Genomic DNA, 23144 nt, shown 5'->3' on the forward strand with positions numbered 1-23144 from the left:
AGGACAAGAAAAATCTTTTGTGAATAACTAATCTATTAGTTAGTTGGGTTTTAATTATAAAATGAGTTAAGAAAAGAACGTCTCCAGTGCCAGATGAGAATGAAAGCTATTCTCAAACGCGGGGTATCTGCTCACCTAACACGTGACCTTAGGCAATACATTCTTGCTTTGTTGGCAGCTCTCCGAGAAGTAAACACCATCTTAGCTACCTTTCCTTCCTGAACATCAGGATGCCGTTGCTTAAAAAGAAAGCCTTTTTGAATGACAGATTTGTGATCTTTTCTTGGATGCCTCGAGTATGTGTGCTTTGGGGGATTATTTTGTTTTATCCTGACAGTACGCTTAGATCAGCTCGTGCTGTTTGCTAGCCCAGTAGTTTACTGCTGCCAAAGGGGCTGTCCTAATTCCCTTGTTCCCACCGTGATCATGGCCATGTGGTCCTTTCCCCTGCCTTAGTTTTTGCATCTGAATCATCTCATTCTGATGTCAAAGCTACTCGGTGTTTTACTGGAAATAACGTTGTGCTGGTTTAGGAGACAAATCAGTTGTCTGATTGGGGGACAGTATGTGACTGCTGGTGTGAGGAAGGGGCAGGGGCACGCGTCTGGGGAAAGGGTGGGAGAGCAGAGTGGTGACTTGCTCTGCTTGTCCTCTCTGACTGAGCCCTTGCTGTATAACTTTAGGAATTGCATCTGTTAAAACAAGGATTTTTCCTATGTATCTTGGTTTTGCTGTTGCCAGGACTTCCACTTCCTTACTCTTGCATCTGTTTTTCTAGAACTCTAGTCTGCCTTCACTCCTTTCCCTCAGTCAGCCAGCAAGAAGCTCAGCATAGTATGTGACAGCATAGGTAGGGCTTTGTGCCACATGTCCCTCAACATTGGTGAGTTTTACTGGAAGCCAGTATGTTAGAAAAAAAGAAAATAAACAGAAAACATTTATGAAGTGCAAGTGGTATTGTGATCTTTCAATATCACTTATTTTCCTTCCCCCTACCCCCTGCAAAAAAAAAAAAAAAAGAGAAAAAGAAAAAAAGGAAGGCCACTTGCTTTTCGAAATACACTCTAAAAATCATATATATAATTTGAGTGTGATTATTTAGATTTGCAATGCTTAACATAGTTATATTGCAGGTAGCATGGTTCTTTGGGTAACCTCTTATTCCACATCAACGTTTGGTGGGAGAGCTGGAAAAACTGTAGTTTCTTCCATCTGCTCAAGTAGAGGATAACTTTATCACTGTGCATCTAACAAAAAACAAGTGAGAGGGCTAAGACAGTAAACTGTACATCCTGGGGAGCTACCCGCATTGCTTCAGTGTACTTTCAGTTAGTGAGCAGTCATTTGGAATGGATGTCTGTCTACATTCCAAATTCTTCTTCTTCTTGGGATGCATTTAGTTTTCCCTACTGGAGCAAAAAGGGGTTTTTGTCCCCACAGGTGATTCTGCTTTTTAGTTGACATAGTCTAACTTGGTGAATCAGAGCATTTCAAGTCCATACAAGTGCTCAATTAGAGTTTTGTATTTTTGATTTGAGTACTCAGCTTGGGGACTCAGGCTTGCTGAGGCAGCCCAGTAAGAGCAGGATTAGAGAGAAACTTCTTGCATTAGAGCTGACCAGAGCTAGATTAAGCCTGTGCTTAAGAACTACAAAACAAGCACAGATATCCTAATTACTACTGCAATGTGCATATGAAGGGTTGTGTGATAGGAAGTGGTGTGGTGGTTTTTTGCGGTGAAATGGAGCACTTTAGCAGCCTGAGTATTGACTTGAAGATAAGATGAATGATTTGAAGCTCTCACACAGTACATTGCATTGCGTAGGTTTTACAGCTCTGGCTATGATCTTTGAAAGAGGCATCCAGGGAGAGGGATGTAAAACTGTAGTTGAGACTTTTAAAACCAGCTAATAATAAAATGGCTGAATGCTAATGGGAGAGTTAGTGTAAAAGAGTGTTTCAGCAGTCAGCATCAGGTTGTGATGGAGAGCTTGATTTTTATATAAGACTTGCCTTGTGAGAAGTCAACAAAATAAGACCGAGTAGCTCAAACAACTGATTGTTCCTCTCAAAAGCAGAGGATGGAAATTTTTGAAGTGCCTAAATGAGCATTATGTATTATTATTTCAGGCAATAACTAGCTGCTTTAACATTTGCCTAAATAAACCCAGTTAATTTTTTTTTGTTTGCACTTTTCTAGAATAAACAGAAACTACCCACATAGTTTTAGTGGGGAACTTTATCTTCTGATAAGGGTTTCGGCCCATGGATGTCTCTAGAATGCTGTCACGCTGCTTAGGCCCAGAGATGAGGGCTGCAGTCAGCGCGCACTCTTGAGCAACTGCCCGCTTATCTAGCTCTGTTATGAGAGCTAGTGCTCTGTCCTGACAGGCAATGAAAGCGTAACTGAACCTGTAGCTCTTTGTTAATGAGCTGAATTTAAGAATAGTGAAGTTTTCATAATTCTATAGTAGGTGAGCTATTCTGTGGCAAATTCTTGTTTTCTTTCTCCCCAATCAATCTACTTTCTCCATTCTATTTTAATCTCTAACAACTCTGTTTGCTGTAGAGAGTTGACCGAAACAGTTGCTTCCCCTAGTGTAGCTAGCAAATAATGGCATATTTTGTGTACACACATGTACAGGCAGGTACAATATAGAGAACAGGGGTTAAGACAATCTACCCCGTCACACCTGCGTGGTCCTATCCATGAGTAATGCATCTGTTCCACTTCCCAAGAGAGCAAAGGTGGTTCAGAGATCGTATGACTAATTCCTGTCTCCCTCAGACATCATGTTGAATGCTTACATTTTAATACTAGGCTAATATTAATGATTTTTCTGCTCTGAGATGCATTTTTGCTGATAGGCCTCCTTCCTAATGCTGGTAGTTTTGATTATAAACATAAATTGGTTCTCCTTCTTAACTGTGTCTAAAGGCAAGTTATGTGAAATTTCATCATCCCTAGCAGTGACCTGGTGCTGTCACCTATTTTGCATGTATGCTAGTATGTTCTTTTCCTCTTCCCTCTCACCTATGCTACTCAGAGAAATACTGATTTGTAGTAATTTAAAGTGTAAGGCTTCCTTTTTTTTTTTTTTTTTTAAGGTATTCAGAGGGTTGTCCGAGGCCAGCTATGTCAACCATCCCTTAGTGATAAGATGTTTCCATTGCTCTAGTGAGTTAATAATAGCCTGCATAGGTCAGCAGGCACCAAAATCCATACTGTGATGACAGAGAAGTCCCTTTCTTCATATGACATTAAAAATATGTCAGATATGTCAACAGAACAGGCTAAGAAGTTGTAGAGCAAGACCAACAACATACACCATTCCAGTTTGCTTTCGTAGCTCTGACATGCTTTAGCATAAAATGCGTTAATCAGACATTCATGTACTTCATGAATCAGAAAGGGAGGACCTCCTTCGAATCGGCACCTCAAATAAAGCTGAAATGTGTCTTTGCGTTAGGTGATGTGAACTTGCAGCCTGTATGCTGTCTATGAATAGCGACAGAACTGAGCTTTTTTTTTTTTTTTTATCTGGGAACAATTAAGAAGAAAATTGAAGGTAGGATTAATTACTTGGCTGGTGGCAGGAACCTTTTCCTAGCACCGTATTTCCTGAGGTGACCACTGCTAACTCCTTTTTCACGTCTGTGATTTGTACTCCCCGCATGATGGGGAACGGACTGGAAGTTGCTTGGGGAGGACAGCCAACAGATCCAGGCTATGCGGATTGTTTTACCTGTGATAACTTGCTCCAAGCCTTATTCCTTCCAAAAAAAAATGGAGTTCGTAGGATTGCCTGTTCATACATCCTGTGTGACATACACGAGGTAAGCAAGCCCAGCACTTGCCAGAAATGTGAAGTATGAACTGAGCTAAGCAGTAAATCTCATGCAGTAAATTTGGTGAGCCAGGAAATGCAGGGATCTCAGCAGACATGCCCAGTATGGTCCACTGTGCCCTGCAGGAGGAATGGCCATCCTTGATGCTCACAGAAGTGAATTTGACCCACTTGGCATCGCTTCTTTGCCATGTTGTTAAGTAGGCTGACTTAACTTTACCTTCCTACTGGTCTTATTTAAGAGTGTGTGTAGGCTTGCAATCTGCAAGCAGTAAGATTAGAACAGCAATAGGCTGCAGATAAATCAGTGCTGAGAGAAGTGAAGACAATGCAAAGTACACGATTTTATCGCTGTAGATGAGGAAGGAAAAGTAGGCTGTGTCTTTAAAAATGTAAGACATTTGGGTCTGGTTTATATTAGTGACTGGAAATCCTTAAAAATAGGTTTTGAGGAAGGTATGTACTTTTACTCTGTGTATTTTAGAATCTCTCATTTGAACAAAGTGAAGTGGCTATTAAAGTTAAAAATGCTGGGCGAAAAGCTGTATCTATATTTTCAGTGTGCTTATTACCACGTGCTCTCTTTCTATCCTTTTGTTTCAGGAATCTCATCAGAAATGAAGGTTTTAAATTTTGGGGAGTGAAGAATTCCTTTTATCTCATTTGAAAACTCAGTGGGCTAATTCCTGGTTTGTTGCTTCTACATGATAGCTTTGATATATGCTTTTGAATTTTTTTGTGGAATACATTGAAATGTGTTTGGTATGGAAGCTCATAGAAAAACAATTTTAGATTCTTCAGTAGAGATAATTTTTTTTTGATAAAAAAAATGATTTTTTGATATTTCAAGAGTATTGAAGATTCAAAATGTAAACTGTGTTGAAATCTATTTATTTACCCCGGTTTCCAACAGTGAAACTATTACCTTCTTCGGTTTTCTTAACAAAATTCCAAATTTCTGTTGATTAAAGCTGGGACGCAAAAAGCAAATACAGCATCTGCCCCTTCCTTCTTCTCCTCCCACGTATAAGATACTTTGCTTTGGATTTGCTCAGAGTTGCCCATTGCAAGATCTCTTTTGCAGTTAGAAAATAACATCCCCCCATAATGTGGGTAAAATGAATCAAGTCTGAACTTAGTAAAAATGTCCCAAAAATACAAGATCTGTGGGTTTTATTCTGGTGTATCAGGATTAAAAATAAGGGCTTCAGAGTGTTAAATTCTGTAGATGAACTTATGGTTGCCTGACTTGAGTGAGTCTACCAAGTATAACCAACTCTATTTTATGCTGTGTGATTGCTTGGTGGAGAAACTCCCAGAGGAGCTGCCCATTTTCTAAATAGTACATTGGAATCGTTTTCATCAAGTTTGAGGGAGTGCTGTAAAAATCCTTTTTGACAAAGTATTCTTTGCATTCAAAACTGCAGACGGATTTGGTGAGTTAAATGGTGACTGTGTTACGTCAGAGAAGAACTTGACAAAACAATAGCCACTCTGTTAGAGACCTGGATTGCTGTGAAAACTGTTCAGAGCAAATCTCCTGAACTGTTTAATAAAGAATAGGATTGTTGAAGATCTGTTTTCAGCACTAAGGGAGCCATTGATACGAAGATTCCTATCTGTGCTTGCTGGCTCAGTTGAGGTCTGTTTCTGAACGTGCTGTGCAGTAGAATCGGCAGATGATGTTCTTCGAGTACCCTTTTCCCTCCTTGCTTCCTCAACAATTTTTTTAAAGTAAAAATAGTGTGTGTTTTTGTTTTTTGTTTTTACTGTTGAGCACAGTATTTTCAGGACTCTAGTGATATCTTCACTAGAGAAACATTTCGACCTAGAAAACTAGAGCTGTTCAGTTTCGTACGAGTGGAGTTCAGCCAGGTGAACTGTGCTGCTCAGAACAGGATCTTCAACGCAGCCGAGACACAGTGTGTGCAGTGGGATCTGTCTGTGTCTGGGCCATTCAGGTTAAGGTGTCCCAGCATGTGTGTGTGTGGGGAAAATAAATGAAACAACTTTTTCTTGTAGATGCGGCTAGTAGTTGTTTCAAAGTAATAATAAAATAACCCTGGACTCAGGTAAAATACCCTTGCAAAAAAAATCACTTCTGCAGTATTAAACAACAGTTTTAGGTTAATACATTATCCCTCATTGTTTAGGGTGACGTTTCGTATTCCGTTTTCCATGGGGATATATCAAAGCACTCTGTATAAATATGATTTGGCATTATGATGGTATTTAGGCATATTATTTTTCTGGTACTGCACATATCCCCCAGTTACTAGAACAATTGGTAAGACTTAGTGATATTCTAATAATTGATTCAAGAACAAATTTTGAAGCCTTTTTGCATGTATTGCATATTCTGTGGAGAGGAAGTGCTGTTATTCTTCAGCAGTCTTTATATATAGTTTTTAATGCTAGCGCACTAAATGTTTTGTATTCTTCCCCCCTCCTTTAAAAAAAGGCGAAACAAAGCAAACAGTAATTATAGAGGTATATAATTTTAAATTGCAAGGAAAGCAAGTGAGTTAAATGTCTGGTTTGCTGGAGCCAAGAGTTTAAAATGAATGCTAGCAAATACATGGCATCAAATTGCCTATCTTTTTCTTTTCTCCTCCCATCTACTTATGCGCTTAATGTTAGCTAAAGGAGTTCTGAAGACTTGCTGCAAGCGGTTAAACGTTTCCTTGAGGAAATGATTTGTACTCTCTTAGGATTTTTCAATACAAAACGTTAGATATTTTCTTTGGGATATGTATGCATAACTGCCTTTCCGATATCTCCACCCCGTACGCGGGCTTTGTTCCTGGCTTATCCTGGACCGCGTGTTTTCAGTATTGTTCAGTTAACCTGTGGTGAGAACAGGTCTGGCGCTCTTCTCGCTGCTGTAAGGGCTGGAAGTCCCTGCTGGAAATCTTTGCAGTGAGATAAAGCACAGATTTTGTTTGCATCACTTCTTCGCATAAAAAGTTTTATGAATTCTAAACTATCTGATATGCATTAACTTAATTTGAAACCATGGTTGTCCTAGTTGCTTGGCTTTCTTTGTTTTTATTCAACCATGGAGTACAAAGGCGATAAGACAAAGGTTTGTATGGAATTTCTGCCTTTCAGCTGTAGCTACAGGAGCTGCGTGCTCCAGGAGGTGTTAGCTGGGCAGGGATCACAGTTCAGTCCCATGACACACCACATTTGACCAGTGGAGTGGGTTTCTTAGATAAGAGATTCTCTTGTAAATCGTAGTGTGTGTGTGCAGTATATGTAGTTACATAAAAAATAGTAACTTATTTGTGAATGTTTCCTTGAATAGACAAGCTAAGGGACATTCTTGAGTACAAAATGTCTTTATGTAGATGTTTTAAAATTTATATTCTTGGTTGTAAGAGGCCTAGACTGATAGGACTGCTCTATGGCAGTGCTAGCATGAGTATTCATGCTACAGAGGCTTTCCGTTGTATTTTCTTGTTTTCAGGCTTTCTGAGACTTTCCATTATTGTTTCTTGCCCAAATAGAAACCTCAACCTTTTGGAAAACTGGAGGCAGTAGGGAAAGAATATATAGTCTCCTTATTTTTAAATAAAGGACAAATAAAGTTGGGAGATCTTTTTCCTTTAAAAACTATTGCATTTATTGAACTCCAATATGGTATAAGCAAAGATTTGAAAGTTGGAATATGAGATGCCATAGAAGTAGATATCACTTTTCAATTTGAAAGCAAGGTCTATGCAATCAGTAGATGAAATCTGTATTATCAGCCTTCCAGAAAAGTAATAGTCTGTAATATGATTTTTGTTTTAAATCCAGGTCAGCTTCCTGATTCAGCGGTTTTGCTTTATTAAAAAAAAAAAAAAAAGTTGTCAGCAGCACTTCTAGGTTGTTATGTAGTATTGCAGGTTCAACAGTCTATATTTGGGGTAAGTTTAAACTTAGTTTTTTTAACAAATATTCTATAACTTAAGATCCTTCAACGGTATGAAATACTATAAATGAGGAGAAAGAGTAAGTTGGAATCCTTTTGTATGTGAACAAATTTGTGATTGTCAGCCGTACTAGTATATTTACATCTGTCAAATCATCAAAATCATCATCTGTCAAAACATCTGTCAAATTTGTGTTCATTGAATCCTGCAAGGTTTTTTTAAGATCTGTATAGATCTTTTCTGTTCGGCAGGAAAATAACTCAGACCAAATTTGTTGGATAAACTTGGAGAATTTCAGAATAGCTTGATAAGGCATTGCAGATTTTTTTTTTTTTTTTTGAGACCTGATCTCATGCTGTACTTTGCTTCTTTTCATTTGTAACCTGTTATATAAAAACAAACAAACATGAACTTTAGGTAACTTTGTGTTAAATGTTTCATTCTACAAACAGACTTACTAGAAGTATCCATCGTGAATTTCACTAAAGATAACATAAAGAATTCCACAAATCTTGGGCAGGGATACCTAAATTATTTATATTATTGATGCTTTGGAGTGCTAATGCTATTGCTGAAGCAAAAATAACTAATGCCTAAGAAGGTCCTGGGAAAATTTCTACCTGTTTTAAAAGGCTGTGGGGTTATTTTGGCATTCAGATCCTTCCAGAAGTTGGAAGTCTAGTAGTCAGGTATGTTCTCTGTAGTTAGTAGTTCAGCAAATACTTGTATGCATTTTGTTTCAAATGTCAATTATAATTGTTTCAGCACCTTTAAAACTTTTGAAAGGACTTATTTATTGGAAGTAGTTTAAGGTATTTCCTTTAACCATGACCCCAGGGTTAATATATCTCTTTTAGCTTACTGAATCAGATCTGTGTGTTTTGTTTCTTGAAGTTCTTTCAGAAGTGTGGAAATATGCCGTGAATTTTGTCTAGTGAGAAATCAGTGCAACCAGAGTTAAGGTATCTTGCTTATCCCTCTACAGCTTAAAGTGTCATCAGGCACTTCAGGGCCAAGAATGAGTAGTTACTGTGGTATATCTTCCAAAAAGTGAAAGACAAGTTTTGTTTCATGTGCAGATGAAATCTTGCCAACATTGATTGCTACAAGTCTTAATCGGGTAAAACTTTCATAGGTAACTTTTGCCTGTAGGAAAAGATAGTGAAGGTTGTTCTGGAGTAATACTAATTGTATTAACGTTTTTCTTGTAGCCTTAAATTTTGTTAAGTTAGAGAGGTTTGAAAGGCGTGGGAGAGAATATGGAAAGCTAAGTTGTTTTTTTCAAGATGCAAGGTTGAAAGTAAAGAAAGTGAAGAGAGAAAAAGCAGTGCATTGGTTTATACCACTTAGGCTTTTTGCTGATACCTGACCTTTATGTTTTCAGGGGGTGTGGGGGTTATAGTTCCCTACAAACTAGTTTATAGGTTGTGGGTTTTTTTGTGTGATTTTTCTTGAACAGCAGTGCTACAGAGCTCCCCGTATGAGAGCTGACCCATGTTACCTCTAGCCATTATGAAGGTCCCCCTTCTAAAACACACTGGCAAAACAGACTAACATCACTGTGATTAACAGAAGTTGTCCAGTTGCTATAAGGAGAGTTTAAAAGGTGTGGTTGTGTTCTGTAGAGAGGATTAAAAAGCTTTAATAAGAGCGAGGATTTTTTTATAATAGATTAATTATGTGTTGTTTTTTCTTACGATTGACTACAGACTTGATCTCCTATTTTAACTTAATCTTTAGCTGACAAATTAGTTGCAGTAATTACCTTTAAGAAATACTTCCTTATCTTAGCGGTGTCCTCACGTCATCTTCCTTCTCCTTCCGGTCATCGCAGGAGTGTTAGCTAATAGTTGATAGTACGTTCCCTGTAAATAAGGCGCGTCAGTTCTCCCAGGTTTTTTCATGTGATCTTTACCCGTCTATGGGAAACGTCTCTCGCTTTCTCTGTTCTTTTTGTTTTTTCCTCTGCCTGCCCTGCCCCTTGGCTGAAAACAAGACTCTGTAATTAGCAGGTTCTATATAAAATCTCTTGTGATAAGTATTAATTAGCGTACAGGAGTTCTTCTGGAGAAGATCTAGTTTTACCAGATGAAAAGTTCCAAGTATGTTTTAATGATATAGATCCTCCTTTGTGCAAGTAGTATAGATGTACCTGTGCTCTACTGAGGACACTTTCACTGCTGAAGAATAAACAGAAATCCTTGGAGAGTGAAACTACATTCTTTAAGATCAAAAAAAATTAATTAGTATTTTTCTTGAAATTTTGAGAACTGGTGTTGCGTTATGAATTAGTGTTCCTTGTCCTCAGCTTTGATCATTACTTAATAATAACAATAATATTGTGTGGAGCAATTGACATAATTACATGTGGTTTATATACCTCAGATTTCAATAACTAGCTTGTTATGCCTGTGAAAGCTTGCTTCAAGGTGTGGTTTTAGCCAGCTTTTGGCATTAAATTGTTTATATTCTATATCTTTATATTCTGGAGGATCTGCAGAGCTCCTATGCATGTTTAAACTATTGCAGTGTTAAAATAATGATCTGTACAAAGACTTCAATTTTAAGAAATGCAGTACAGAAATACTTATAAACAGTGGGGAGTCCTGACAAAGCAGAAAGCAACTTTCAGAACTGGGATTCATATCACAAAGGCCAAGGTGAGAGCTTAATAGTGTTTAAAAATACTGAGAGAAGGGAGATAAAAACCCTAGGCCTTCCTAATATACATTTTTTTCCATATAAAATAGATATACTTATAGATTTATATATATCAAATCTATTTTTATAACACTGCTAATCTTCTGATAAAAGACAGAGAAGAGCTAAAGCTGTTTTGAGCCCAGCTGTGTGTAAGGCACAGGTGTCTAGAACTGCGAAGAGTCACTCCCTTCAATCTTCATCTTCTTTTCCAAAGAAGGAAGAAATTAAAGAAGAACAGAAAAAAAGAAAAGCCACATAAGTATGGAATCTTTTTTAACACCATGATTGCATGTGATATTTGATGTTCTGCAGTTCTACAGCCTTTTCTTTTTTCCTACGTCACGACAGCATCCTTTCCTCTGTATAGGGAAAGAAGATAGGACAGTAGCAAATAACAGCCATGGCTATTTATCCCAGATGTCTAAAGTATTAATTTAAATGTAAAATATATGGTGTGGGTTCTCATTCTGTTGGGTGCAAGTCCTCTTCCCACCCAGGATTTTTCCCTAGGGATTATACCTCCTGTTCTTCTCCCCTTCCTCTTTCTCTCTTGAGAAGTGTCAGTACCCCTGCACCTTTCCGTCCTCCTTGGAAGAGGCTGGTGGCCCTCGCAGTGTTAGGGCAGAAGTTGGAGCAGCAGCTTGTTGCTGTCTCAACAGATTCATTGTCAAAGGTCACTAAACAAAATATTGGAGGGAAATGATAATGAGTAATGTGGGAAAGATCTGCTGAGTCTGGGAAAGGTTTTGAAAGAGGGTAGACGGTTGAGGAACAATTTTCCAGGGGCCTATTTTAAAATTAGCTGCTACAGTCCTACTTGTAATAATTTCTGTTATCTTAAATTGATCTTGAAATTGCAGTGAGTGGAAAAAGAGTATGTCTTTACTGAATCTTGTGCTACAACAGAAAAAAAAAATAAAACGTTGGTTTCTTCATAGTTACCACAGAACTCTAATAGATACCTGTGAATAACATACACCAGTCTTTTTTCCCTCCTCATAGAATAGAACAGGTATGAAATTTCTCAAAGCATTCTGAAGGTAAAATGTAAGTGTAAAACAGGTGTCAGCAATGAAGAAACCTTAATATAATCTTAATAAGATTTTAAAGTAATATTGCATAAGGTGCAGATTGGCGTGCCAGAGCTGCTTCTTGTTTTTAGTTGATAAAAATCCATCCAGGTTCCTTTCCCAATGTACTGCTGAAACCTGACGTAGGCATAGGGCATTATGGATATTGTTTAGCATGTAATCTTGAGGTTATCATGTAACATAGTGTTACGTGGTTATTTAAACAAGCTGAAATGAAATCAGGTCCACCTATTAGAGTAGGTAAGCGTTTGAGGAAGTATGTGTTGTTAATTTCATGTTTGAAACATGTTTCAAGTTTAAGCTGAAAATAACAACAACAAAAAAATAACCCTCACATCCTAATACCTATTTTTTTAGAAAGTATTTTTCAGTGTAAAGTTTTATGATTTGTATTTTATAATACTGTTTTGTTTTGTTTTTTTTTCCTCCAGTCCCAGAAATCCTGGATAGAAAATACTTTCACCAAGAGGGAGTGTGTGTATATTATACCAAGTTCAAAAGACCCCCACAGGTAAACTAGAAATGCTGCAAGAAAGCTGTTACTGTAAGACTGTATAATAGATATTTGGACTAACTACTCTATCTGTATAAAGTACTGTTTTTAGTTCAGTCTTTTTTGTCTGGGCATTGCCACTCTTTCTTTAGCTTGGATATTTTTTTCTTGAACCTATTTGGCATTGCAGAAATCGCCAATAGATGTTTCCCTGTTCTCTTTACTTCTTCTTACCAGTCCTTCTAGTGATGTCTGTGGTGTGTCTACAGTATGGATTTCTTTGTCTTTTTTTTTTTTGGGGGGGGGGGGCAACTTTCTGGAAGGTCAGTCTCAGAGAGATACTTTACTTGAATTTAAATTGTATGGTAAAAATTGAATCTAATGTATGTTAAAATGTAAAAATAGACCTGACAGTGAAGTAAGAAGGGATTAAGTATTTGTAGAAAGTAGAATAAAGAGAAATGAGAATCATGATGTTACTTGCAAAACAGAGGTTTGAGAAAGCATCAATTCCAGGGAAGGTAAACAAAACAATAGGTCAGTTATGAAAAGATTCCCTGTCATTTCTAATCATTTTTCATTCTTAAAGATCTGTAAGGAAACAAAGTGAGATTGAAAAATGGGGAAATACATTTTAGAGGGGAGATTGAGACTAAGTGAAGGATACTTTGTATATCTCGGGTGCTGTTTTACCTTATACTAAATCACAAATGTGGAAGGAATCAAGTTAGTGATAGCTCTAACATTAGATACGTAAGCATTTACTTTCACCAAGTGCCGTAGGGATAATTTAAGAGTTCCTACAATGCTTGAAACTTGATAGGCGAGGTCATGACATCTATGTCACACATCAAAGTAAAATAGATTCTAAATTGGTATTTTAAGGCAATTATGTCTAACCAAAATGTTAACTGATGCCCTTGTGGATTTCAGATCAGCTTTCTTTAGCTTCATATATTTGAGATCTGTTGAGAAACCTTCTTCTGAGCTTTGGAAAACTTCTATTTCAGTCTTTTCCATGAAAAGAAATTATCACTTTTTTTTTTTTGTGAGTAAGGTATTATTTTATTTCTAAGAATTTGTTTTTAGGCAGAAAAAGAACAAAGAGAAGTCTTTAGAATTTTTTAGTTATTGTAAATAATTCACCACATTCCTTGAAACCACGTGACATGAGAAGCGTTTAGAATTTGTAGCCATGATTATAGCACGTGGAAAATTTACAAATGCAAACAAAGTAATTAGGAAGCTGTTAAAATTCCCAGAGCATTTCCCAAGGAACTAAATGATCTTCAACACTTGCCCTTTTGGGTTAACCTATTGCAGTATGTAAGGGACTTTACAACTTTCCCATCGGACGTTGTCCTTCAGTTTAGACAAATTGCTTGCTGTTCATGAGCTGTGCATAAAAGAATCAAATGCAGCCTGTATAAAACGTAGTTTTCTGCTGTTGCATACTAGCTCTTACTGTGGCTGTAAGTGGCAAATACTTATGGAAATTACAGAAAACAGTGATAGAAATTTTTATCTGCTATGCTATCTTTAAATATTAATAAAATTATTAGCAGGAAAACAAGGGAAACGTTTAAGATGGAAGAGAGTAGAAATGAAGATTTGTGGGTTTGTGTATGTGTGTTAAGACATTATTGTATGTTTGTTCAGACTTCTTTCTTTGTACATGCAAAAAATTTCGTATTTGAAATGATCAAATAGCCTTCCCACACAGGCAGTCCAACTTGGATGAGTAATAGAGGGGTAAATTTGTTGAACAGCTGCAACAAGGTATAGTTGAATGTGTCAAAGAAAATGCTAGTTTAAGTAACTTCTCAGCATCTGGCAAAATGTTTCTGGTTGAGTACTGCATAATCCAGTCTGATATATTTTGGGGCTTCAGATATTAATGATCGAAAGCCTGAAAACCAATTTCAAGGCTCACAACTGTAGTCTTCACACGTTGATATACTGTTGGTTGATGCATATACGGCAGTCACATAAAATAGACAAGTTACCATGATTAAAATATTCAAACTTTTGCAGCATTTTCCATTTATTGTAGTGCAGTAATCTTTTTGTAATCATGTGAAGTGGTAGGAGTTTTTTTTTTTAATCTTCCCGTTTTTTTGTTTGTTTTCCCCCTTCCCCCTACCTTAACATTTAAGCTGAAGTTTACTCATATAGTTAAATATTTCTTATAGATGCCTTCCAGGATGTCAGATTTGTCAGCAACTTGTCAGGTACGAGTTCTTTTAATTACAATATTTATGAATACTCTTTTTCCATTCAATAATCACTTTCATAATAACATTTTTAAAATTCTTGATCAGTATTGCAGATGACAAGTCAGTGAAAGGTTAGATAGAAAACAAATATAACTGAGTGAAGAGCTGCCTGCATTACTTAGATCATCGGTTTGTAGAAGTTATATAAATTACTTAGTTAAAGTAATCAATTTCAGTTTTTAGTGTCCTGACTAATTCTAGTTCTTTTGGCCTCCAACTTATCTCAGTGAGCTTCAACATTTTGCATAATGATTATGTATATTATTGTAATTAATTCTTGTCTTAAATATTTATGGTAACAAGGCTACGTATTTGTGGTGATGAGCTTGCTCTAGAAAAGAGGTTTATATATTTAGAATCTTTGCTTTTGAAAACTAACTGGTCTCTGTTCAGGATAATAGATGTGTTCTCATTTTCTAATGAAGTATTTATTCAAGTATTCGAAATTATATGTTTGGGTGCAGGTGCTGTTGCGGCCGCTTGGTCAGACAACATGCTTGTTTTACTGCAAGTCTTGCTATGAAATACTCTGATGTGAAGCTAGGTGAAAACTATAATCAGGAAGTAGAAGAATGGTCAGTAGAAAAACATACAGAACAGACCTCTACTGATGCTTATGGTGTCATCAACTTTCAAGGTGGCTCTCATTCTTACAGGGCTAAGGTACGTATGATGCTTACTTCTAAACTAGGACTTCTTACTTTAAACATGTTGATACAGATGGTGGATCCTTCATTTAGTTTTTGAAATCGAAGCGTGAAGGATGAAATTGTGATGACACCTGCATTGTGACAAACCAGTGCCCTCTATTATCATAATAATTTTATTGTGGTCTGAATTCTGTCTAATTTCCTTTTTAAATTTCTTTTTCATAACAAAAATTGCTTACATCTATCAGAACTAGTTGCATTCATGTACAGTTTACCTTTATATTGCAAATGGTGATAAGAATTTCTAATCCCTTCAGTAAAACATTCCATTAAGGATTCAGTGTTATTGTTTCAGACATTGTTAAAATACAGCTTACTCATCAGTGCTGCTGCTTACTCATTACTGTTAAATTTTTATAGGATCTGTTAAATAACACCTGCTATCTTAGCCTTCTATTCTTAATTCTCAAACTCTGAAAAATCATTTGCAATTATGGACGGGTGTAGAATATGCTTTTTTAGAAGATCTGTTCAAGATGATTAAAGTGTAATCAGACCAATCAGAACAACCAAGTTTTGGGGGGGAGCAGCTGGTTAAAAACAAGTATGCCTGTAGATTGAAATTCTGGAAAAGAACACTTAATTCACAAATGCACGTGCACTGGAAAGGCTGGAGGACTGGAAATTCTGATGTATGCCCTACAACCATTTTGTGAAGGGTTTCTGGTTGTGGTAGAAGTTGCTTAATGGTCACATGGTTTTAGCCTGCAATGAGTTTTGATTCAGTGTAGTTCCTATAGCCAAAATCAAGCACTTTAATGACGAAGCTGATCCCCCAAGGACAGCCTGGTGCTCTAGATTAGATCATCTCTCCCATGTTTTAGGAAAAATAATTGCATTTTCCATAGCCAGGAATAGGAGAATATATCCTGAAATATATCCTGTTTTTTTTTTTTTATCCCCTCATTGATTCTGTGATTATTTCTTTTAAGAATCTTTTCTCTCTCTTCTTGTGTCTGCAGTATGTGCGGTTGTCATATGACACTAAGCCTGAAGCTATTCTGCAACTTATGCTTAAAGAATGGCAGATGGAGTTGCCAAAGCTTGTTATATCTGTACATGGGGGCATGCAGAAATTTGAACTTCACCCACGCATCAAACAGTTGCTTGGCAAGGGTCTTATTAAAGCTGCAGTAACAACAGGAGCCTGGATTATAACTGGAGGAGTGAACACAGGTAAAGTACCAATGAATGTGCATAGTTAACTAGATTATGGTTTATAAAAGCCAAAAGATTTAATGAATAAATAGCTACATCATAAAGTAAATGTAGTTTGGTCAAATGAAATTAAAACAATTCATTTTGAACATGTGTAGTTGAAAGTGCATTGCTATGTTGTCCTGCAAGGAGAAAAAACATGAAGGTGGTGGTGTTGACTTGGGTCTGTTTGTTTCAGTTTTTGAACCTGCAAGAAAGAAAACTTGATGCAATTAACATAAGCATAGTACGGTACTGGAGACTCTTTAGTTCTTACTAGGCTAATATTTGTTTTGTCAAATTACTAGTACACAGTACTTTGTCCCATTCTGATAGTTGTAGTATGGGTGCCTGCCAGAGCTCAAGATGCATTTGGACAGCACTCTCAGACATACGGTTTGATTTTTGGGTGGTCCTGTGTGGAGCCAGGAGTTGGACTTGATGAGCCTTATGGGTCCCTTCCAACTCAGATTATTCTGTGTAAAATAAGTTCCCAGATCTTTACATGCCCAATTAACTAATAAAACAGTTGGTATTTCTTAATAAGATGTGGCATTCAGTACATCTTTTTTGTGCACAAACAGGTGTTGCAAAACATGTTGGTGATGCTCTAAGAGAACATGCTTCCAGATCATCTCGAAAGATTTGCACTATTGGGATTGCTCCATGGGGAGTGATTGAAAACAGAAATGACCTTGTTGGAAGAGATGTAAGGATAAATAATCTAACTGAAATAATTATTTACCTACTTTATTTTGACAAATCTGCTCAAGCATGTTTTTTCACTTGCTTTGCATCATTGAAGTATTTGCTTTACCATGAAGATGCATTGACATATGTGACTTATGCAAGATCATTAGCGTAAACATGTTGCAAAATGCAAATGCACTAGACATTGCTTGCATGTTGTGTCTAGAAAAATATTTAAGTTTCACAGAGACAAATCTGAATTTCTACGAGTCAAATACATTCTTGTGTGCTTATACTTAGGTGGTTGCTCCATATCAAACCTTGTTAAACCCATTGAGTAAACTAAATGTCCTAAATAATCTCCATTCCCATTTCATTCTGGTGGATGATGGAACAGTTGGGAAGTATGGAGCAGAAGTTAAATTGCGGAGAGAACTGGAAAAAACTATTAATTTGCAACGGATACATGCAAGTAAGTAATTCTGGGCTGAGTGTTACTATGCTTTAATGAACAAGGTACTTGCATCAAACTTTTAAATAAGAAAACACAAAAATTAATCTTTTGTATATGTTTCAAGTGTGAATGATTGTTTTGCAAATTTCAACTGAAGCTTTGGTCAGAGCTGAAAAAGCAGTCAGTGCAGATGGCTGATGACAAAATAGTTGTGCTGTAGCTGTGGCTAGCCATTGTCTAGTTTCTTTCCTTTTTTTTTTTTTTTTAAAGCATGGGAATGATATTTTGAAACTAATATATTTTTGCACACTTATGTCCCCACTACTTCACTCATATCTATAATGTCTACCTTTGTTATATGTATGCAAATAAAAGTGGCAACTTCGTTAACATTTGTGTGTGGATATGTAACAATCTCTGTTAGTATATCTCTCCTGCAACTCTGGCACTGAAACTTCTTTTGCTAGACCTGATAAAATACTTTGTTTTATGCTTACATATCCATTGATACTGACAATGGTGAAAACATAAGACTTAATCAAAAAACTTAAAAAAAAATTTATTTACAACTTTACAGGAATTGGACAAGGTGTGCCTGTGGTAGCACTTGTATTCGAAGGTGGGCCCAACGTCATACTTACAGTTTTAGACTTCCTACAAGAAAGTCCTCCTGTGCCAGTGGTAGTATGTGAAGGAACAGGTAGAGCTGCAGACATACTGGCATATGTTCACAAGCAAACGGAGGAGGGAGGGTAAGTCCTAGTACTGCTAGCCAAACTGTCAGTTATATGTAGATGGGTCTGAGAGCAGTCCTTAATGAATTGGGGCAAGAGTTTTATCTATGGAAAGATAAAAGCTTAAAGCAGAGAGAGTAATCTTTCATGTGATGCAGCTTTCCAGGTCAGCTGCAATCATAGCTTTGGATGAAGACCAAGACCTCTTTTCTAGTTCTAGGCTCCTCCTGCATACCTTGTACAAGTTGCTCCAAATTCTTGAAAATATGCTTGCTTTAGCAATGCTTATATAAGGAAAGGAAAGGTGTATGTGCCTATATACTAAATTAGGAGAAACATGTAACTTAAGCACAATAATTTTGTTACACCAGTGTGACTAGAAGACCCAGCTCTCTGTTTAAATGCTCTGTATGTTTCAATCCAGGTTTTAAATAACTGAACCACAGTACTTTAAATGATAAGTGTGACTGTTTTTAAGTGTACACAATAAACTTTTGCTCACAAGAAGTCAGAGCAGACCAGGCCTTCCAGAAATATAAGAATAACCCAGAGAATAGTATATTACCAAACTGCTTGAAAATATCGCTCAACTACAATGAATGGAAATATTTTTATGCAGTTAGCTGTTGCTTAGTAGCAACTTTTCTGAAAATGGATTAGAAAGAGTTCATATACTGTTCCTTCTGAAGAGTCTTAAAACTAAACTTTTAACACACTTCTGTTTAGCGTAGAAAATATTTATATGTTTTTAGCATAGCTTCAACTGATAAAAAGGATGTGCTTGTGTTCCACAACATTTAGTGTCTTCTAGTTGTATGTCAGACTTGCATTAATCCTTAAATGTAGTTGGATCTCAGTCTCAGTGACTGCCTCAGAACCAGGAGGATAGGGGTCAAATGTAGCACTGAACCAAAGAGCTTTGTCCATAGTGAGCAAAATCACAAGCCGACCATCCCTATTCAGAGGGGTGAGTGTGTAGTGTTTTGTGTCAAAATATTTTAGTTGAGATTATCTCAGAAGTGGCTATGCAAAGGAAAGGGAGAGGGGTTGAGTTACTTTTAGGAGGTCACACTAGAAAGTTGTAGGTTAAACAACCTATGCTTCTTTCTAAAGGCTGTCCAAGGTTTTGCCACTGAAACAGTAAGAAGCTTGAAACTGTTAAGTATAACATCATTCTTACTATTCGTGTATAGCAATGTGTTTTCATGTTTATTTTCAATTTCAGGAATGTTCCTGAGGGTGCTGAGCCTGAAATCATTTCAACTATCAAAAAGACATTTAACTTTGGTCAAAGTGAAGCGGTTCATCTGTTTCAGACACTGCTGGAATGCATGAAAAAAAAAGAACTTGTAAGTAGATCTTGCTTAGAAAATTTTTATGTAGGGTATGTGCATTTGTGTTGTGTATGATAAGTGTCATTCAAAATTGTTTCTGGACATAGTGCATCTTACCAATTATAGAAGATAATCAAGTACAGTTTTTGTGGGTACTTTATCTCATCACCAAGAGAGACTACATTCTTATAGATATTTCTGGTAATTCAGGCTTGTTGATGTTTCCAAGCCTGTTTGCTTTCAGCTGACAGGATTCTGTTTTGTTCATAGTGTGTATGTATTTTATATGTGGGTTGTTTTCCTTTCTTGTTTTGATTATTGAGAGCCTCTGGATTTTTTTTTTAGTCTTTTAATTTTTGTTGTATTGATGAAGTACCTTTATCATTGGACGCTTAAAGCAAAAACACTTAATAGAGCTTTATATATGGGCTATATTCAGATACTGATATCTCGTCTGGAAATCATACTGTGCTGTTCTAACATTTAAAATTGTCATATTCAGCTAAACATATTTGCTGACAGGTTAATCTTGTAATACAGACTGAACTGGAGGAGTAAATAGAATGCTGTGTGATCTTTATAGCCCATAGAGAATTGTAATTATAGTGGAAAAAGAAGTTAAGATTGGTTGAAGAGTGTAAAGGGTTTCTGCTGTCCTTTTTCTCATCAAAGATTGTCTTGTGTGATCCATAGTTAGGGAAACACTGCAGAGTGTACACTAAAGGTAGGTTTACATAGAGTATAGACTTAAATTGCACTGAAGATAAAGTGACTTTTAAATGTATTTCAATTCCTGACATAAAAGTCTGGAGCTAATCACCTTTGCCTGAAAATAAATTTTAAGCTTATTTTCCCTATTTTATTGTTTTTGAACAGATTACTGTTTTTCATATTGGGTCAGATGAACATCAGGACATTGATGTTGCGATACTTACAGCATTGTTAAAAGGTGAGACTTAAGTGCATTTGGAACCCCCAGCTATTGTAGTTTAGTGATTATATGATGGATTACTTATAAAAATCTGTAGAAATATTTAAGTTTCAAGAAAATATTTATCCACTATATTTTCTCATCTTATACTACCTTAATCTATGTCATAATTGATGAAATATACCACACAATGTTGAGGTGGATTACTTGATTTTGCAGGAAAAACAACTGCTTATTATATTGTAATTATTTTTTTCTCATTGTTTTTGCTTCTTAAGGCACGAATGCATCTGCATTTGACCAGCTTGTTCTTACACTTGCGTGGGATAGAGTTGACATTGCCAAAAATCATGTTTTTGTTTATGGGCAACAATGGCTGGTATGTATATGGCCTAGATTAAGCAGAATGGTATTTTCCAAGAGAAAGAACTCAACTTACTGTAAAGAAATGATGTTTTCTCTTTTATAGAGACGGACTGTAGAATACTGACACATTTATTTTTAGGACAGTAATTTTTGTATACTTTGTAGTTGTATAGCTGTTTTATTATTGTGTAATTGAAAAAGGTGCAACAATTGTAGAAATGTTAGACATTCTGAATAACTAGGGGAGAAGAGACTGCAAAAAGTGAAAGCTGAATTGATGGTAGTGAGATGCAATAGCAGTTCTGAGCATTTGTCTATTGAAGCAAATTGTGGTTTCAAATGTTTGATGTCTTCATGTGTTTGATACAATATCAGTATATGAAAACATCTTAACTATGCTAAACCAAATGACTATTTAGTCCAGAATACTACTTCTGAGTGTGTCAGTAAGAGATGTCTGTGGAAGAGTGTAAGATCAGAGAAAATACTTAAGTCATTAAAATATTCCCTCATCATGTAATTGTGTGAAGCTCAGGGGATTTTCTGAACCAAAGGTAGCCTCAGTATTTGTAGATATGTAAGGTTCCCTCGTTCCAGCCCTGTGAATGAATGAGGTTGGTTTGTAAACCAAGTACACTTAATTCTGTGATACTCCATTTTACTGGTTCTCTCTAGGCTCTACCCTGTACTTACTTGTTGTAGGTTGGGTCTCTGGAACAGGCTATGTTAGACGCCCTTGTGATGGATAGAGTTGCATTTGTGAAACTTCTAATTGAAAATGGAGTAAGCATGCACAAATTCCTTACAATTCCTAGGCTGGAAGAACTTTATAACACAGTAAGTGAATGGTTGCTTGCTCTTTTTTTCTTCTTTCTTTCTTTCTTTCCTTTCCTTTTTTTTTTTTTTTGTTAACGCCAACATCTGAAAATATTGGGCTTATACTGTAATATTCTCATGTTTTCATTGCACTCTGATTTCTCATTCTAATTTTTTTCCTCCCCTCTTTTTATAAAGAAACAAGGCCCAACTAACCCAACACTCTTCCATCTTGTTCGGGATGTCAAACAGGTATGCTGTAAATGTAAAAATCTATCACAGTAGCAACACTAGTCTTTTTTATGATTTCTTATGTTTGCTTGTCAATTTAATCTTGAGATTATTAATTTGGTTTTACTGAAGCAGTAAACTATATCTGCAGTTATTCTGTTGTTTCCAATATTTGCAGTTGTGTGCTTAATAGTACCTTGTTGCCACAAAGATATTTGTTAAACCTGATAAGTGATGTCTTTTTTCATATTAGCTCTGTTTAGTTTTTTGAGAGATGCATTGTGTTCCTTTTAAATCATGAACAGCTTAATTCGTTTTAATTTGTTTTTGTTTAGAGTTGTGATGTAACATGTAGAAACATTCTAAGCAAATTTAAATTAAAATTATAATTTGCAAAACTGAAAATGTCTTTTATATTCTTAGGGAAATCTTCCTCCAGGATATAAAATCAACCTGATTGATGTGGGGCTGGTTATTGAGTACTTGATGGGAGGAACCTATAGATGCACCTACACAAGAAAACGCTTTAGAGCTATATACAATAGTCTCAGTGGGAACAATCGGGTACGTAGCAGTTGGATAATGGAACATGCAGATTTCTATGTTCACAATTAAAATAAAATTGGAGCCATATTATTTTGTTCTTTTTGTCAAGGGATTGGCTCTTTTTAAAGGCAGTGTTACAGCCTAGGAGGGCAACTGGTAGCTGTTTGATCACAAACATAAAGTCTTATTATTCTTTTCTTCCTTACTCTAGCATATCCGAATTTCTTCTGTTACTCTGTCTCTTCATAGAGGGGAAGAATGGGTATTAAATATGCAGATTCACTGGGGCTTGGGATGCAGATACTGTAGCTTCTTGGTTGTCATAGCTTTACTATTTTGTGACTTCAAATTAAATAAAGAAAAATTAATCCTTCTTAAATATCAGTGAAAACTCTTAATTGTTACCATTGTATAAATTCATCACTGTTTCAGTGGCAAAGTAACTGTTGAATTGCTTAACTAAGTATCTAGCTGTAAACAGCTGATTATATACTATTTAGTAAGTGGGTGTAAAGAAAGCAAGCCAAACCTCTTTCTATTATTCTTGTCAGAGATCTGGGCGAAATCCTTCAAATACTACTCCTCAGATGTGTAAAAGCCATGAGTCTTTTGGTAACAGGGCAGACAAGAGAGAAAAAATGCGACATAATCACTTCATCAAAACAGCGCAGCCATACAAACCAAAGGTACAGATGTTTAAGGGGAGAGTGGAGGGTTTTATTTTAAGCAGTTAAGAGTGGAGAACCTGGTTAAATCCAAGTGTCCAAGTGCAGCTGAAGTGAGTAGCAGCGGTTTTACTGCCTTCAG

The 23144-nt window shown here is 36.4% G+C and overlaps 1 protein-coding gene across 3 annotated transcripts in view; it reads left to right on the forward strand.

Moving 5' to 3' along the window:
* TRPM7 (transient receptor potential cation channel subfamily M member 7) overlaps window positions 1-23144 on the forward strand; it is a 55182-nt gene that overhangs the window by 9637 nt on the left and 22401 nt on the right. For 2 of the 3 annotated variants that reach the window (XM_040569889.1, XM_040569891.1), the window contains exons 2-14: window positions 11991-12070; window positions 14245-14283; window positions 14793-14991; window positions 16001-16214; window positions 16820-16944; window positions 17226-17397; window positions 17957-18131; window positions 19339-19462; window positions 20324-20396; window positions 20657-20757; window positions 21447-21581; window positions 22215-22355; window positions 22889-23023. In XM_040569889.1, the coding sequence (XP_040425823.1) occupies window positions 11991-12070; window positions 14245-14283; window positions 14793-14991; window positions 16001-16214; window positions 16820-16944; window positions 17226-17397; window positions 17957-18131; window positions 19339-19462; window positions 20324-20396; window positions 20657-20757; window positions 21447-21581; window positions 22215-22355; window positions 22889-23023 (1713 nt within the window). Of the gene's footprint in view, window positions 1-11990; window positions 12071-14244; window positions 14284-14792; window positions 14992-16000; window positions 16215-16819; window positions 16945-17225; window positions 17398-17956; window positions 18132-19338; window positions 19463-20323; window positions 20397-20656; window positions 20758-21446; window positions 21582-21758; window positions 21813-22214; window positions 22356-22888; window positions 23024-23144 lie in introns of all 3 variants that reach the window. The other variant, XM_040569890.1, reaches the window with a different exon arrangement.

The sequence above is a fragment of the Cygnus olor genome, chromosome 11 (genome assembly GCF_009769625.2).
Source record: "Cygnus olor isolate bCygOlo1 chromosome 11, bCygOlo1.pri.v2, whole genome shotgun sequence".
Lineage (NCBI taxonomy): Eukaryota > Metazoa > Chordata > Aves > Anseriformes > Anatidae > Cygnus > Cygnus olor.